This window comes from Euleptes europaea, chromosome 1 (assembly GCF_029931775.1).
Source record: "Euleptes europaea isolate rEulEur1 chromosome 1, rEulEur1.hap1, whole genome shotgun sequence".
NCBI lineage: Eukaryota > Metazoa > Chordata > Lepidosauria > Squamata > Sphaerodactylidae > Euleptes > Euleptes europaea.
In genome coordinates this window covers 133425860-133438819 of record NC_079312.1, presented here as the reverse complement: position 1 = coordinate 133438819, position 12960 = coordinate 133425860, and the positions used below count along the sequence as shown (strand labels likewise).

General features: G+C 48.0%; 1 protein-coding gene across 1 annotated transcript; it reads left to right on the top strand.

Annotated features, from left to right (window-relative positions):
• Positions 1-5794: 5794 nt before the first annotated feature.
• CANT1 (calcium activated nucleotidase 1) lies at positions 5795-12331 on the top strand. The gene is made up of 4 exons (XM_056854159.1): positions 5795-5837; positions 8920-9577; positions 11299-11502; positions 11899-12331. The coding sequence occupies exons 2-4, from the start codon at positions 8941-8943 to the stop codon at positions 12267-12269; spliced, it is 1212 nt and encodes a 403-aa protein (XP_056710137.1). The 5' UTR covers positions 5795-5837; positions 8920-8940; the 3' UTR covers positions 12270-12331.
• Positions 12332-12960: the final 629 nt, after the last annotated feature.

Sequence of the window (12960 nt, the reverse complement as noted above, 5' to 3'; positions counted from 1 at the left end):
TCCGTACTTTCGCCATGCCGTTCCTGCAATAAAGGTGTTGTACCCTGACTCCGTCTCTCTCTACTATGCATTGCCCACGTGACATAAAAGTATCCCCTGCTTTTATTTCAGCTGTCAACAAACACTAAAGGTCATTGCATGCCATCTGTCCAATACATTTTTATCCTGCTCTTTCTCCAAGGAGCTCGGGGTACTGTATGTGGCATTCCCTTCTCCTATCATATACTCTCAGAATTCCAAAGCACATCATATCAAATACTCCCCATAAAAGGCTGCATCTACACGGGGATGCAAAAATGCACCACAGCCACAGCAGCTGCAAACAGGGTGGGAATGGGCAGGAGCAGCCTTCCATACCCCTGTTCTTGCTCCACTCTCTACTGTTGCCTCCCCTCCTCCTTTACCTCTGTCATGCCCATGATTTCGGTGGAGCCCCCATGGCCTAACCCTTCCTTTCACAGATGAGTTGCACTGTCATGGGACAGCACAGCTTGGCATGGAAACAGAAAAAGCCCTCTGAAGGACTAAAGGGAGGGGAATGTAGAGCTTAGCCTCCCCATCCCCGTAGTAGCTGTGAGATGAATATCCATATGGATGCTCCACTCATAGCCATGCTGCCATTTCCGTTTAGAACCAGAGAAAATTAGATTTTTATTTCCTCCAACTCAAGAGCCAGATGGGAAATCGCATGAATTGTGCCCAGCTTTGGTGCAATGCTTCCATTTATTGCAGGGGTGGGGCTTTCCAGGGTCCATGCAACGGTGTGGAAGCAGCCCTAAATATAGATTCAATGGATTCCAATCTGGTTTCAGATTCCAATCTGGTTATGGGATTGAAACAGTAGTGCCTTGGTGAAGAGACCTGTCCTCCATGAATATGTCTAACCCCCTTTTAAAGTCATTTGTGCTCATGGCCATCACTACCTCCCCAGGGTAGCAAGTTCCACAATGTAGTTACTCATTGAGTAAAGAAGTATTTACCTTTGTCTGTTCTGAACCTATTTCCCAACAATTTCATTGGGTATCCCTGAGTTCTAGCATTATGGAAGAGGGAGAAAAAGCTCCCTCCATCCACTTTCTCCATAATTTTATAAACTTCTACCACAAGCTGCGTTTTTTCCTTTTCTAGATTGAAAAGTCTCAGGTTCTTCAGCCTTTCCTCATAGGAAAGATGCTCCAACCCCTTAATGGTCTTGGGTGCCTTCCTCTATATTTTTCCAGCTCTGAAATATGGTGGCCAGAACTACACACAGTATTCCAAATGAGGCCACACCATAGCTTCATACAAGGGCATTACAGTATTGGCTGTTTTATTCTCAATCCCTTTCCCAATAATTCCTAGCATGGAATTTGCCTTCTTCATTGCTGCCGCACGCTGGGTCAACATTTTCATTGAGCTTTCCACAACCCCAAGATCTCTTTCAATCTCAATCTTAGCCAGTTCTAACCCCAACATCATAAATTTAAAATGAGGAATGTTTTTTTTTTGTTCCACTATGGATCATTTTACACTTACCCGTGTTGAACCTCATTTGCCAAATGGTAGCCCACTCACTCAATTTAGAAAGATCTCCCTGTAGCTCTTCACCATCCTGAATATTGATCATTGGGTATCATCTGAAAACATTGTTCTACACTGCTCAGTTCTGATTTTAAGTCATTTATTAACAAATTAAATAGTGCTGGTCTTAAAAGCAATCCTTGTGGAACCCCACTGCTCACTTCCCTCCATTGTGAGAACTGGCCCTTTGTTCCTGCTCTCGTTTTCCTGCCATTTAACCATCTTTTAATCCGTGAGAGGACCAGTCTTCTTATCCTATAATTGCTAAGCTTAGGAGTCTATTGTACTGTCAACACCTTATTGAATGTCCAAGTATATGTTGTCTACTGAATTGTTCTCATCCACATGCCTGTTAACCTGCTCAAAGAACTCCAAGAGGCAAGGCCAGATTGATTTACCTTCAGCAGACTTTTGGGTTCCATAATGTGCTTAATAATTCTTTCTTTAATAACAGTTTCTACTAATTTACCTGCAACAGATGTTAGGCTAACTGGCCTGTAATTTCCTGGATCCCCTCAGGATCCCTTTTTAAAAATTGGGGTGATAGTTATTATTTTCCAGTCATCCAGCACAGAGGCCAATTTTAGCAACAAGTTACATATTCTTGTTAGTAGATCATCAATTTCATATTTGTGTTCTTGAAGAACCCTTGGGAGTATCCCATCTGGACCTGCAGGCTTATAGGTTTTGTTTGCCTGGTAGTCACAGAACTTTATCTCTCACCACCTCAACTTGATGCAGTTCTTCAGACACCCTTTCCCAAAACAGTGGCTCTGACTTGGGTATGTGCCCCACATTTTGCACAGTGAAAACAGATGCAAAGAATTCTTTCGATTTCTCTGCCATCTCCCTTAAGCAATCCTTTTATCCCTTTGTCATCCAAAAGGCAAACTACCTCCATAGCTGGTTTCCTGCCCCAATGTATTTGAAGAAATGCTTATTGTTTGTCTTAATGTTGTTTGTCTAAGTTGTTATGGGATGTGTGTTTTGGCTAGAGCAATGTGTGCCTTATTTGCTCTTTGAGTATTAATCCAGATAAATACATGCCTTCTGAGTCACACTACTGGAATATCACTATCTACTCCTGTACTCTCTGCTAAATAGTAATGACTCTTCAGGATCACAAATTTGGGGGGGTCCTTTTCTGCTGGGACCTTTTAGGGGGAGATGCCAGGGATTAAGACCCTATGCATGAACAGCATATGTTACGCTCCCCTCCCTTTAGATATACCAGCAGGCATAGTGGCTCAGGAAGTTCTGTTGGGTACCTTCATAGTCTGACTGGGTATGAGTCAGCAGCTTACATACTTGCTCCATAACATGATCATCTTAAAAGGGATGAATTGATGGAGAGGGAGGGGCAATGTCATGTTGCGTCATCTCTTCTGTCCTGATGTTGCCCTTTTCCCAGATGTTGCTCTAAATTCTTTTGGAGCATCTTGACTTCCTGGTATTGTATGAGATGCACCACCTTATAAGTGAAGCAAAGCCATCGTTTTGTTTTTCTTCTTCTGTAAATATTTTAACATGAAAACGAAGTGACAAATTGGTATAAATCAAAAGAAAATTACTTAAAATGACAAAATATTTTGTATCTGTTTTAATGGAGAGCAAAAACAGATTTTATATCAGAGGTTTTGCATTTGTGGAGTTCATCTGTGAACTGAAAAATCACTTTGTTTCCTTCATTATCTTATGTGAAAAATTCACATTCATATTTGAGCATTTCCCCTATGCCATTCCCACAAACCCCCCCTCCATTCCCCCTTTGCCAATTCCTTACTCCTCCAACTTCCCTCCTTCCTGGAATATCAAGGCTTCCCAGTTGAAGAAAACAAGCTCTTTCTTAGCAGCTACGCTGTGAATGTGTAGGGTTGAAGGTGACTCCGGGTATTATCAGTAGGTTTGTTATCTCTGAGACTTGGCTTCGTTAGACTATGTGCTATTTGTCTGGGGAAATCTTTTTTATTCTGAGCCAGAATAGATTTCGCCATCCTGCCGTCCTGCTCCTGGCAAAGACTATTAGGCGCGTGGTCCCATTCCCAAAACAAGCAAAACCACAGGATACCGAAATATTGTATCTAGCATTCCAAAGAAGGAAGAAATCTTCTTGCAAGAGGGCATCTGCTCCCCAGGTTTGAGACAAATACTGTCCCCCCACACACACAAACACCATGTTTTCCTGCATAACTGTACATTTTATAGTTTATTGTTCTCTTTAAACCAATTCTTGCCTGAGTCAGAAGTCCCAACTGGTGTGCTCTAGTGGTTCGAGCAGGGGTGTCAAACGTAAGGCCCGTGGGCCGGATCCGGCCCCTTGAGAGCTCTTATCCAGCCTGTGAGCCAGCCAAGGCAGGCACACACACGCACTCGATCTGGGCTGGCGAGGCATGGCCCGGCCCGACCAAGTGACCTTTATATCATACCTGGCCCTCATAACAATTGAGTTTGACACCCCAGGGTTAGAGTGTCAAACTAGGACTTGGGACAACGGGGTTCAAATCTCCACTTTACCACGGAAGCTCACCAGGGGACCCTGAACCTGTCAAATATCTCGATCCAATCTACCTTACAGGGTTGTTGTTGCCGTAAGGATAAAGTAGAGGAGGGGAGAACAGTGTGATAAGCTTCTTTGTATCACGCGGGGAGAAAAGCAGGACATTCCCTGGTTGACCGTCAACCAGTCTCTCCTCTCAACTTCACCCACCTCACAGGGTTGTTGTGAGGGCAAAATGAGGAAGGGAGAGCCACATACGCCACCCTGCGGTCCTTGGGCAAAGGACAAGAGGGCACTACTTTGCTCTTGCATGCAATCAAGTTGGCGACTGCATCTGCCACCCCGCAAATCCTCCCGGACTTCCGCACACAATTCAATGATCTAAGGGACGCCTCTATCTCGCCCGCCCCAAAGCCCTTCGCTGTTTTCCTCGTTTGCAGTGGGTAGCCGTGTTAGTCTGTCTGCAGTAGTAGAAAAGAGCAAGAGTCCAGTAGCACCTTAAAGACTATCAAAAATATTTTCTGGCAGGGTATGAGCTTCCCTGCCAGAAAATATTTTTGTTAGTCTTTAAGGTGCTACTGGACTCTCGCTCTTTTCTACTACTGCAGACAGATTATAACAAAATATTTTTGTTAGTCTTTAAGGTGCTACTGGACTCCTTGCTCTTTTCTACTACTGCAGACAGACTATAACAACATATTTTTGTTAGTCTTTAAGGTGCTACTGGACTCTTGCTCTTTTCTACGACTGCAGACAGACTATAACAAAATATTTTTGTTAGTCTTTAAGGTGATACTGGACTCTTGCTCTTTTCTACTACTGCAGACAGACTATAACAACATATTTTTGTTAGTCTTTAAGGTGCTACTGGACTCTTGCTCTTTTCTATTATGGCAGACAGACTAACACGTCTACCCACTGCAATAACAACATATTTTTGTTAGTCTTTAAGGTGCTACTGGACTCTTGCTCTTTTCTACGACTGCAGACAGACTATAATGATGTGGTAAACAAGGGTTCGTGGGGGGAGAGAGAGACCTGAGATCGTTATTTCAAGAAAACAGTTTATTTGCAGCTGCTGACTCAGAGGCCCTAATGGGCAGAAATCTCTGAGCCCCGATTGTACCGGGAGAGATATTTATCCAAGAGATATTTATCCAAATTCAAGATGTGACAACCCATCAACATTCAGGGTGAAGCTGATAGCACTACGGACATAGAGGCGGCAGTAGAGTAACAGTTTCACCCAGTTCTTGTGATGGTTTACTGTAACCCTCCATGACTCTTGCCCCAATTCCTTAGCACACAGAGATACACACACAGAGATATCCTGCCCAGCAACAAGCTATTCCCTTGCTGTCCTAATACATTTCAATACATTTACAGAAAGGAAAAGAGATTATTACCAACTGCTAAATCCGTGGATCTTCCATAGTCAGGGGAAGTCTACCTTGCTGTCTCAATAACAACATATTTTTGTTAGTCTTTAAGGTGCTACTGGTAACTGGACTCTTGCCCTTTTCTGCAGACAGACTAACACGGCTACCCACCGCCATAACGAAATACTTTTGTTAGTCTTTAAGGCGCGACTGGACTCTGGCTCTTCCCTCGTTTGCGTTTCCTTCCCTTCCACCGCGCGGGACGTTGAACCCTGCAGCGGTGTCTTCTCTCGCGCGGGGCATGCCGGAACTTGTAGTCCTCTCGAAAGAGGAGGGAGGGAGCGCTGCTAGAGGCCCTCCCCTCGCTCTGGCGGTTCCCGGCGTGGGGAGGAGCCCGGTCGGTGAGTGGTTGACTGGACGGGAACGGAGGGGGGGGGAGGGGGTGTTTTTGCCGGGTTCCTGGGACAAGAACCGGTTGGGGGGCGTCGTCGCCTCGAAGGGCCCCTTCTGATGAGCCCCAGCCCTGCACTCGCCAGAGCGGTCTCCCCCCATGGGCGGCTGTGGCCGTGCGCCGCCGCCCCTTCGGCGCGCCTTGCAAGCCGCTCCTGGTCGCTGTGCCGGGGGAGCCCTTCGCTGCAGGGGTCTTTTGCGCCTGCCCTTGGGGCCTCCACACGATGCAGGGGTTGCAGCACGCACCGGTGGCCTCCTTTTCTCTCCCGGCCCCGGAAAAATCCAGGAGATGATGGATGGAAGGAAGGGTCGGGGTGGGTGGGTGGTGGGGGGTTAAAAGGCCTTGTTCATGTGCACACGATCAGTCATCTGAAATGCGGGCTAATACTGCTTGCCTGATGACGGTGTTTGGGGAAGGCACTGGCAAGCCACCCCGTGAAACAAAAGTCTGCCTTGGAAACGTCAGGATGTGATGTCACCCCATGGGTCAGGAATGACCCGGTGCTTGCACAGGGGACCTTTACCTTTTTTTTTTTAATGACGGTGCCGGGCGCAAGAATACTTTCCCTCCCGACCCTCCGATGCACAAATGGCTAAGATGTCGTCGAAGCAAAGAGGTGCCTGGCGCCCTTTTTCCAGTGCTGTGGGATGCCTCTGGGCGCTGCGTCAAAAGGACAGAACTGCTCCTTGTAGCAAGGCACGTGCCTTGGCACAGGGTGTCACCGCTTGACGGTGCTGAAAAGTGCCGTCAAGTCACAGCTGATCCATGGCGATCCCTCATGGGGCTTTCCAAGTCAAAAGACGTTCAGAGGTGGTTTGCCGTTGCCTGCCTCCGCGTAGCAAATCTGGACTTCCTTGATGGTCTCCCATCCAAGTACTAACCAGGGTTTGGCTCCCGATAACCTGATTAAATCAGGCTAGCATGGACCATCCAGGTCAAGGCCTGTGCAATTCTTAGTCATCATCAGGCATATTGACAGTGCTTAATGGAGGACAGTGCAAAGTGTTTTTTTGTCTTTTGGCAAGCCCCAGCAGATGGCCTTTCTCAGCTAAGGCCAGCAGCAGGCGAGGGCCCTGTAGAAATTGGCCTAGGAATTTAAACATCTGTGGCCCCAACGCAGGTTTTCTGGAGCGGTTTATTTGCTTTATTTATATCCCCACCTTTCTCCACAATGGGCACTCAAAATGGCTTAAGCAATTTTCCTCTCCTCCATTTTCTCCTCACAGGAACTCCATGGGGTACATTAGAGAGAGCATTTGACTAACCCAAGGCCACACAGCAAGCTTCCATGGAAGAGTGGGGATTCGAACCTTGGTCTTCCAGATCATAGTCTCTGACACACTGTTTTCTAAATAAATGATAGTTCCCATGACAGGATGTGAATGTAAGACCAACCATTTACATGCAAGACGTTTTCCAATAAATGTGTGTGTGTAAAGTGCCGTCAAGTCGCATCCGACTTATGGCGACCCCTTTTGGGGTTTTCATGGCAAGAGACTAACAGAGGTGGTTTGCAAGTGCCTTCCTCTGCACAGCAACCCTGGTATTCCTTGGTGGTCTCCCATCCAAATACTAACCAGGGCTGACCCTGCTTAGCTTCTGAGATCTGACGAGATCAGGCTAGCCTGGTGCTATCCAGGTCAGGGCTTCCAATAAATAGCTACTTTCTATTTTGGAGCCACACTGATTGTGTAGCCGATGCAGGCATGGTATAGAGAGAGAATTGGGAAAGCTATCGCCGTAGGGGTTATGGAAACACTGACGTTCTTGCACACTCTTCCAGGCTGTATCAAACTGGCTCCTGAACCAGAACAGGAAGGAAGGTTTGTTGTATCTTTAAGCAGAACAGGTTGGGCAAGGGAAGGATCTCTTTGACCTAGTGGCAGTCGCTGCATTTCCTGGTTTCCGCTTGGGGAGGAGCTGAGTTTTGCCACCTGTCACAGTCCACAGGCGTGGCATGTTCCCAGAAGTGCCAGCAAGATATGAACTGGGAACTGTCAAGCAATGCTAGAAGGGCAGGAAGCCCAGCATAATTGCTGCCAAGATCATGTAAACAGCCAGTTTTCTGAGATGGGAGAATCACTGTAGGTCTGAGGATCCTTATCAGCGGGTGAGAGGTACAGATTCCTGAGTTCTTGTTCCTGAGGAACAAGAATGCTGGCAGGAGGGGGTTTGGGTTACAGACAACTCTGCTTGAGAGAGAAGTTGGGTCTAGGGGATTGGCTGCAACCCAGGACTCCCAGATTGTGCTTTTAGACTTGTAAAGGAAGGCTAACCTCTGCACGCACTATCTCAGATTCCTTCTGTAACTTCCTTCCTGCAGTTTTTTGTTTGGGGTTGAAACTTTCATCAAGTTAATTAGTGGATTAATCGGCCAAAGCTCTACTCGATTTATTTGTGGGATGGTATGTTACGATCACCCTTGTTAAATTTGCTTCTGCTGTCTTAAGTATTAAATCAAGGGCAGTAGCTGTGTTGGTCTGTTGCAGCAAATGCTTATGCTGGGATAAAGTCTTGTTAGTCTTTAAGATCTCACAAGACTCTTGTTTATTTAAGTATTAAAGATGCTCTTCCAAGTGAATGATCAGTATAGAGGCTTCTATATTGAGTTTTTGGCATTTTAACTTAATCAGTTAAAAAGGGAACGGCTAATCAACAGAAACATTTCAACCATTTGATGGCCTTAGGTTTTGAGCACCCACTTCTCTTGTGCAGTGGGAAGCCAGTTTCCCCCAGCAGGAATCCTTCTAAACCTTTTGCTTGGACAGACCTCAGCCTGCTTTTCCTCATTGCCTGTTCCACCGCAGAATGCCTGGCCCAGTTGCCTGGCTTTCTCCCCTGCTGCTGCAGCAGCCAATGTCTGTTCTTGATTCCTTTCCCTTTTTAATTAGCATCTTCCTTCTACTACTGACATGAACAAGCATCAGGGATCGTATCTCTGCTGCTTGTCCTACCCCCATCTTGAGAGGTATCCCTCAGCCTCCTGCACTTCTCAACTTGTCCCTACTGACCCTGTTTTTTTCCTTCCCCAGGTTCCCAGGAACCTCAGGCTCATGCCCGTCCCACTTCGCCCACGCCTTCAATGGGATGAGTCTCTGAGTCCCTTGCGAATTAGTGTGGGCAGCCTCCCAGTGCTGGCGTCCATGACCAAGGCAGCTGACCCCCGCTTCCGCCTGCGCTGGAAGGCCATTGTGGCAACCTCTCTGGCCTTGGCCCTTGTGCTGCTGCTGCTCTGCTTCCAGCGTACACCCTCAGTAAGCCGGCCAGTGCCCGCCAATGCCCACAACTGGCGGCTCAGTGGGCTGCCCAGCGAACGATACAATGACACGTACCCTCTGTCACCAGCCCAACAGATCCCTGAAGGGGTGCGGTATCGCATTGGACTCATTGCTGACCTGGACACAAACTCCAAGGCCTCCAGTGAGCATACCTGGTTCAGCTACTTGAAAAAGGGTTACCTGACACTGTCAGCCAGTGGGGACCGTGTCTCTCTTGAGTGGGATGCCAATGACCACGTGTTGGAGTCTCACCTGGCTGAGAAGGGGCGTGGCATGGAGCTGTCTGAACTGGTAGTCTTTAATGGCAAGCTCTATGCTGTCGACGATCGCACGGGAGTTGTGTACCAAATCGATGGCACCAAGGTGGTTCCTTGGGTGATCTTGTCAGATGGAGATGGCAGCGTCGGCAAGGGTGAGCAGTTTTTGTGTTGGGGATTGCCTTAACAGACAGACTAGGTCCCAGTTTTATTTCAGCTATGGCCACCTCAAATCTTTTGGCATTCAGCAAATATAATAGACAAGTGGGGACCTACACAAAACTTGAGGGAGGAGCAGCTATCCCATTCCTCCCTATTCTCTCCAGGATCAGAGGAGCATGCTGAATATATTAGATGCTGTGGAACACAGGCAGGATGGTGCTGCTGCATTGGTCTTGTTTGTGGGCTTCCTAGAGGCACCTGGTTGGCCACTGTGTGAACAGACTGCTGGACTTGATGGGCCTCGGTCTGATCCAGCAGGGCCTTTCTTATGTTCTCCCACTTTGCTTCCTCCCCTCTCCCCCTACTTCTCTGTGTCTCACTCTTTCTCCCCACTGCTACCCCTGTTCTTACTCTCTCCCTCCTTCATGCCTGTCACTTTGTCTTTCTGCCCCCATCACTCTCTGCCTCCCATTCCCCAGCTGCCCAGCTGCTTCACACACCCACACCCACACACAACATCAGTGGTGGCAGCAGCTCTCCTGGAATCACAACTGATCTCCCAACTACATAGATCGGTTCCCCTTAGGGTTGCCAGGTCTAGGTTGGGGGTGGAGCCTTGAGAGGGTGAGGTTTGGGGTGGGAAGCAAGCTCAGCAAGGTATGATGTGTCGAGTTCACCCTCCAAAGCAGTCTTTTTCTCCAGGTGAACTGATCTCTGTCATCTGGAGATCAGTCGTGATTCTGGGTGATCTTCAGCCCTCACCTGGAGGTTGGCTAGTTCCTCTGGAGGAAATGGCTGCTTTGGATGGAAAAGTATGGCATTATACCCTTCTGAGGTCCTTCCCCTCCTCAAGTCCCACCCTCCCCAGGCTCCACTCCTTAAACATCCAGGAATTTCCCAACCTGGAGTTGGCAACCCTATCTCCTTCCCACCTGACAGCCAACCTACCTTTATCTGCCCCTCTGTCTTAAGCTTTCTCTCTCCCCCCCCCCCAAAGCCTCTACCTTGGAAAACTACTGTAAAGTGGGGACCAAAACAGCTTAATTCGTCTCCCCTCCTCCTTTTTATCTGCATAACAACCCTATGAGATAGGTTAGGCTGAACATATATGACTGGTCTAAAATCACCCGCCCTGACCTGGATGGCTCAGGCTAGCCTGATCTCGTCAGATCTTAGAAGCTAAGCAGGTTCGGCCCTGGTTAGTATTTGGATGGGAGACCACCAAGGAATACCAGGGTTGCTGTGCAGAGGAAGGCACTTGCAAACCACCTCTGTTAGTCTCTTGCCTTGAAAACCCCAAAAGGGGTCGCCATAAGTCTGCTGCGACTTGAAGGTACTTTACACACACACACAAAATCACCCAGTGAGTTCCACAGGAAGATGGGGATTCGAACCTGGGTCTCAGATTCAGCTCTGAAGCTGTAACTGCTACACTACACTGGTTTTTATAGGGTGGCTGCTGTTGAACAGTAGCAAGCAGCCAGGCCTAGTTGAGTCATCTCAGTCAGGTGGTATCAAGTCACCCAGAGGTTGCTGCCAGGTTATATTCCCTGCCACCTCACCCCTCCCCCTCCAAGGCACACATGAAGCACTCCTTCATATGAAAGAGTTGAGGCAGGCTTTGGCCATGGTGCATACTTTGACAGGAAATGTCACTTTCAAGAGTGTTGCACTTCCTGTCTTCCTTGCCCTGAACTATGCCCTGTTTTGCCAGGTTTTAAGGCGGAATGGCTGGCAGTGAAGGATGAACACCTGTACGTGGGAGGCCTGGGCAAAGATTGGACAACAGCCACAGGGGAGGTGCTCAACCAGAATCCCGAATGGGTGAAAGTCATCGGCTACAAAGGGGACGTGGCTCATGAGAGCTGGGTGGCCAATTACAACGCACTCAGGGCGGCAGCAGGGATCAAACCCCCAGGTAAGCATGGGCGGATTCTTGGATTTCAAAGTGAGCGTGTTGGCATCTCTTTACATCTGCTTCCAAGATGTAGGAGTTTTTGAGATTTTATGTTTTTAATGAGGCCTGGACTGGTGCAGTAGAAGAAAGGAAGGCAAGGAGGGTGTGGAATTTGAGAACTCAGGACACAGCAGAGCTTGGGGGTGGGTAAGGAATTGTTTCTTTATTCTTGCGCAGCTTTGCCAAGACCAACGCAGTAGTTCTATCTGCCATCGATTCCCAGTTCTTTGTTTGCTCTGGCCACTTCCTAACTCTTGCTACGAATATTTCCCATGGTGTTCAGGGCTTCTGCGACTTCACTGCTTTTATCCCTGGCCCCATGCTCACCAATGTCCATTTTCATTCCATCTCTCCCAGGTTACTTGATCCATGAGTCTGCCTCATGGAGCGAAACACTCCAGCGCTGGTTCTTTCTGCCTCGCCGGGCTAGTCATAAACGTTACAACGAACAGGAGGATGAACGCCGTGGCACCAATTTACTTCTTAGTTCCACACCAAACTTTGCCGATATCACTGTGAGCCATATTGGTGATATCACTCCCACCCACGGCTTCTCCTCCTTCAAGTTTGTTCCTGGCACTGATGACCAGATCATTGTGGCGTTGAAGTCTGAGGAAGATGCTGGACGCGTGGCGACCTACATCACGGCCTTCACCCTGGATGGGCGTTCCCTACTGCCTGAGACCCGCATTGGTTCTGTCAAATATGAGGGCATTGAGTTTATTTAGTTGAGAAGACGGACATTTTGAGATAGGACAAATGGACTAGGGGAGTGGGGTGGGGGTCTCCCTTGGGCATTTTCCTCTAATTGCTGAGCATGATGGGAATGAGAAGTGGCACAGTTTTCACCACCATAAAAGCGACTTTCGTACTGTGCCTGCAGCATGGCTGTTTCTGTGCTGACCCCTGGTGGTGTAAGCTGGGCGGGGTCTCTGCAGTTTGCTTTTCTCTGCTTCATGGCATCCTACAGGGGATTTGTCTAGTTTCCATCTGTCTCCACGCTTTACTCAACTAGACATATGTGAAGAGGAACGGGCTAAATGTTCTTCCTACCCCACTCCATCTCCCTCAACTTTATTTACTATGATTCACATGTGCCTTTGCTGGGAAGGGGAGGTTTTGGCACCTGATTCTTCAGCAAGGTGGTTATCCGGTTGCTGAGATTATCCAGTTACTTCCTTCATCCTCCCCACCCCATCCCACAGTTGCCGATATTGATTGGATAGGTGCTTCTCTGTGTTGCGGCTGGGCTTCTGATTTGGGAACAGTAGGGAGTGGATAACAGCATAACGGTGTTGGCGTGTTTGGAGCTAGAGTGTGTTGGTTTGAGGCAAAGGGATCCCTGAGGCACTCTGTGCCAATTTTAATATTGGGGCATGGTATTCTAGAATACTGCATGTAGTACCCAGAATGCCATAA

Excerpts from the sequence above, each read along its gene's own strand:
- CANT1 (XM_056854159.1), top strand. The coding sequence starts at position 8,941 with ATGCCCGTCCCACTTCGCCCACGCCTTCAATGGGATGAGTCTCTGAGT. Across the intron at positions 9,578-11,298 it reads AGATGGCAGCGTCGGCAAGG|GTTTTAAGGCGGAATGGCTG; the intron begins GTGAGCAGTTTT and ends CTGTTTTGCCAG. Across the intron at positions 11,503-11,898 it reads AGCAGGGATCAAACCCCCAG|GTTACTTGATCCATGAGTCT; the intron begins GTAAGCATGGGC and ends CATCTCTCCCAG.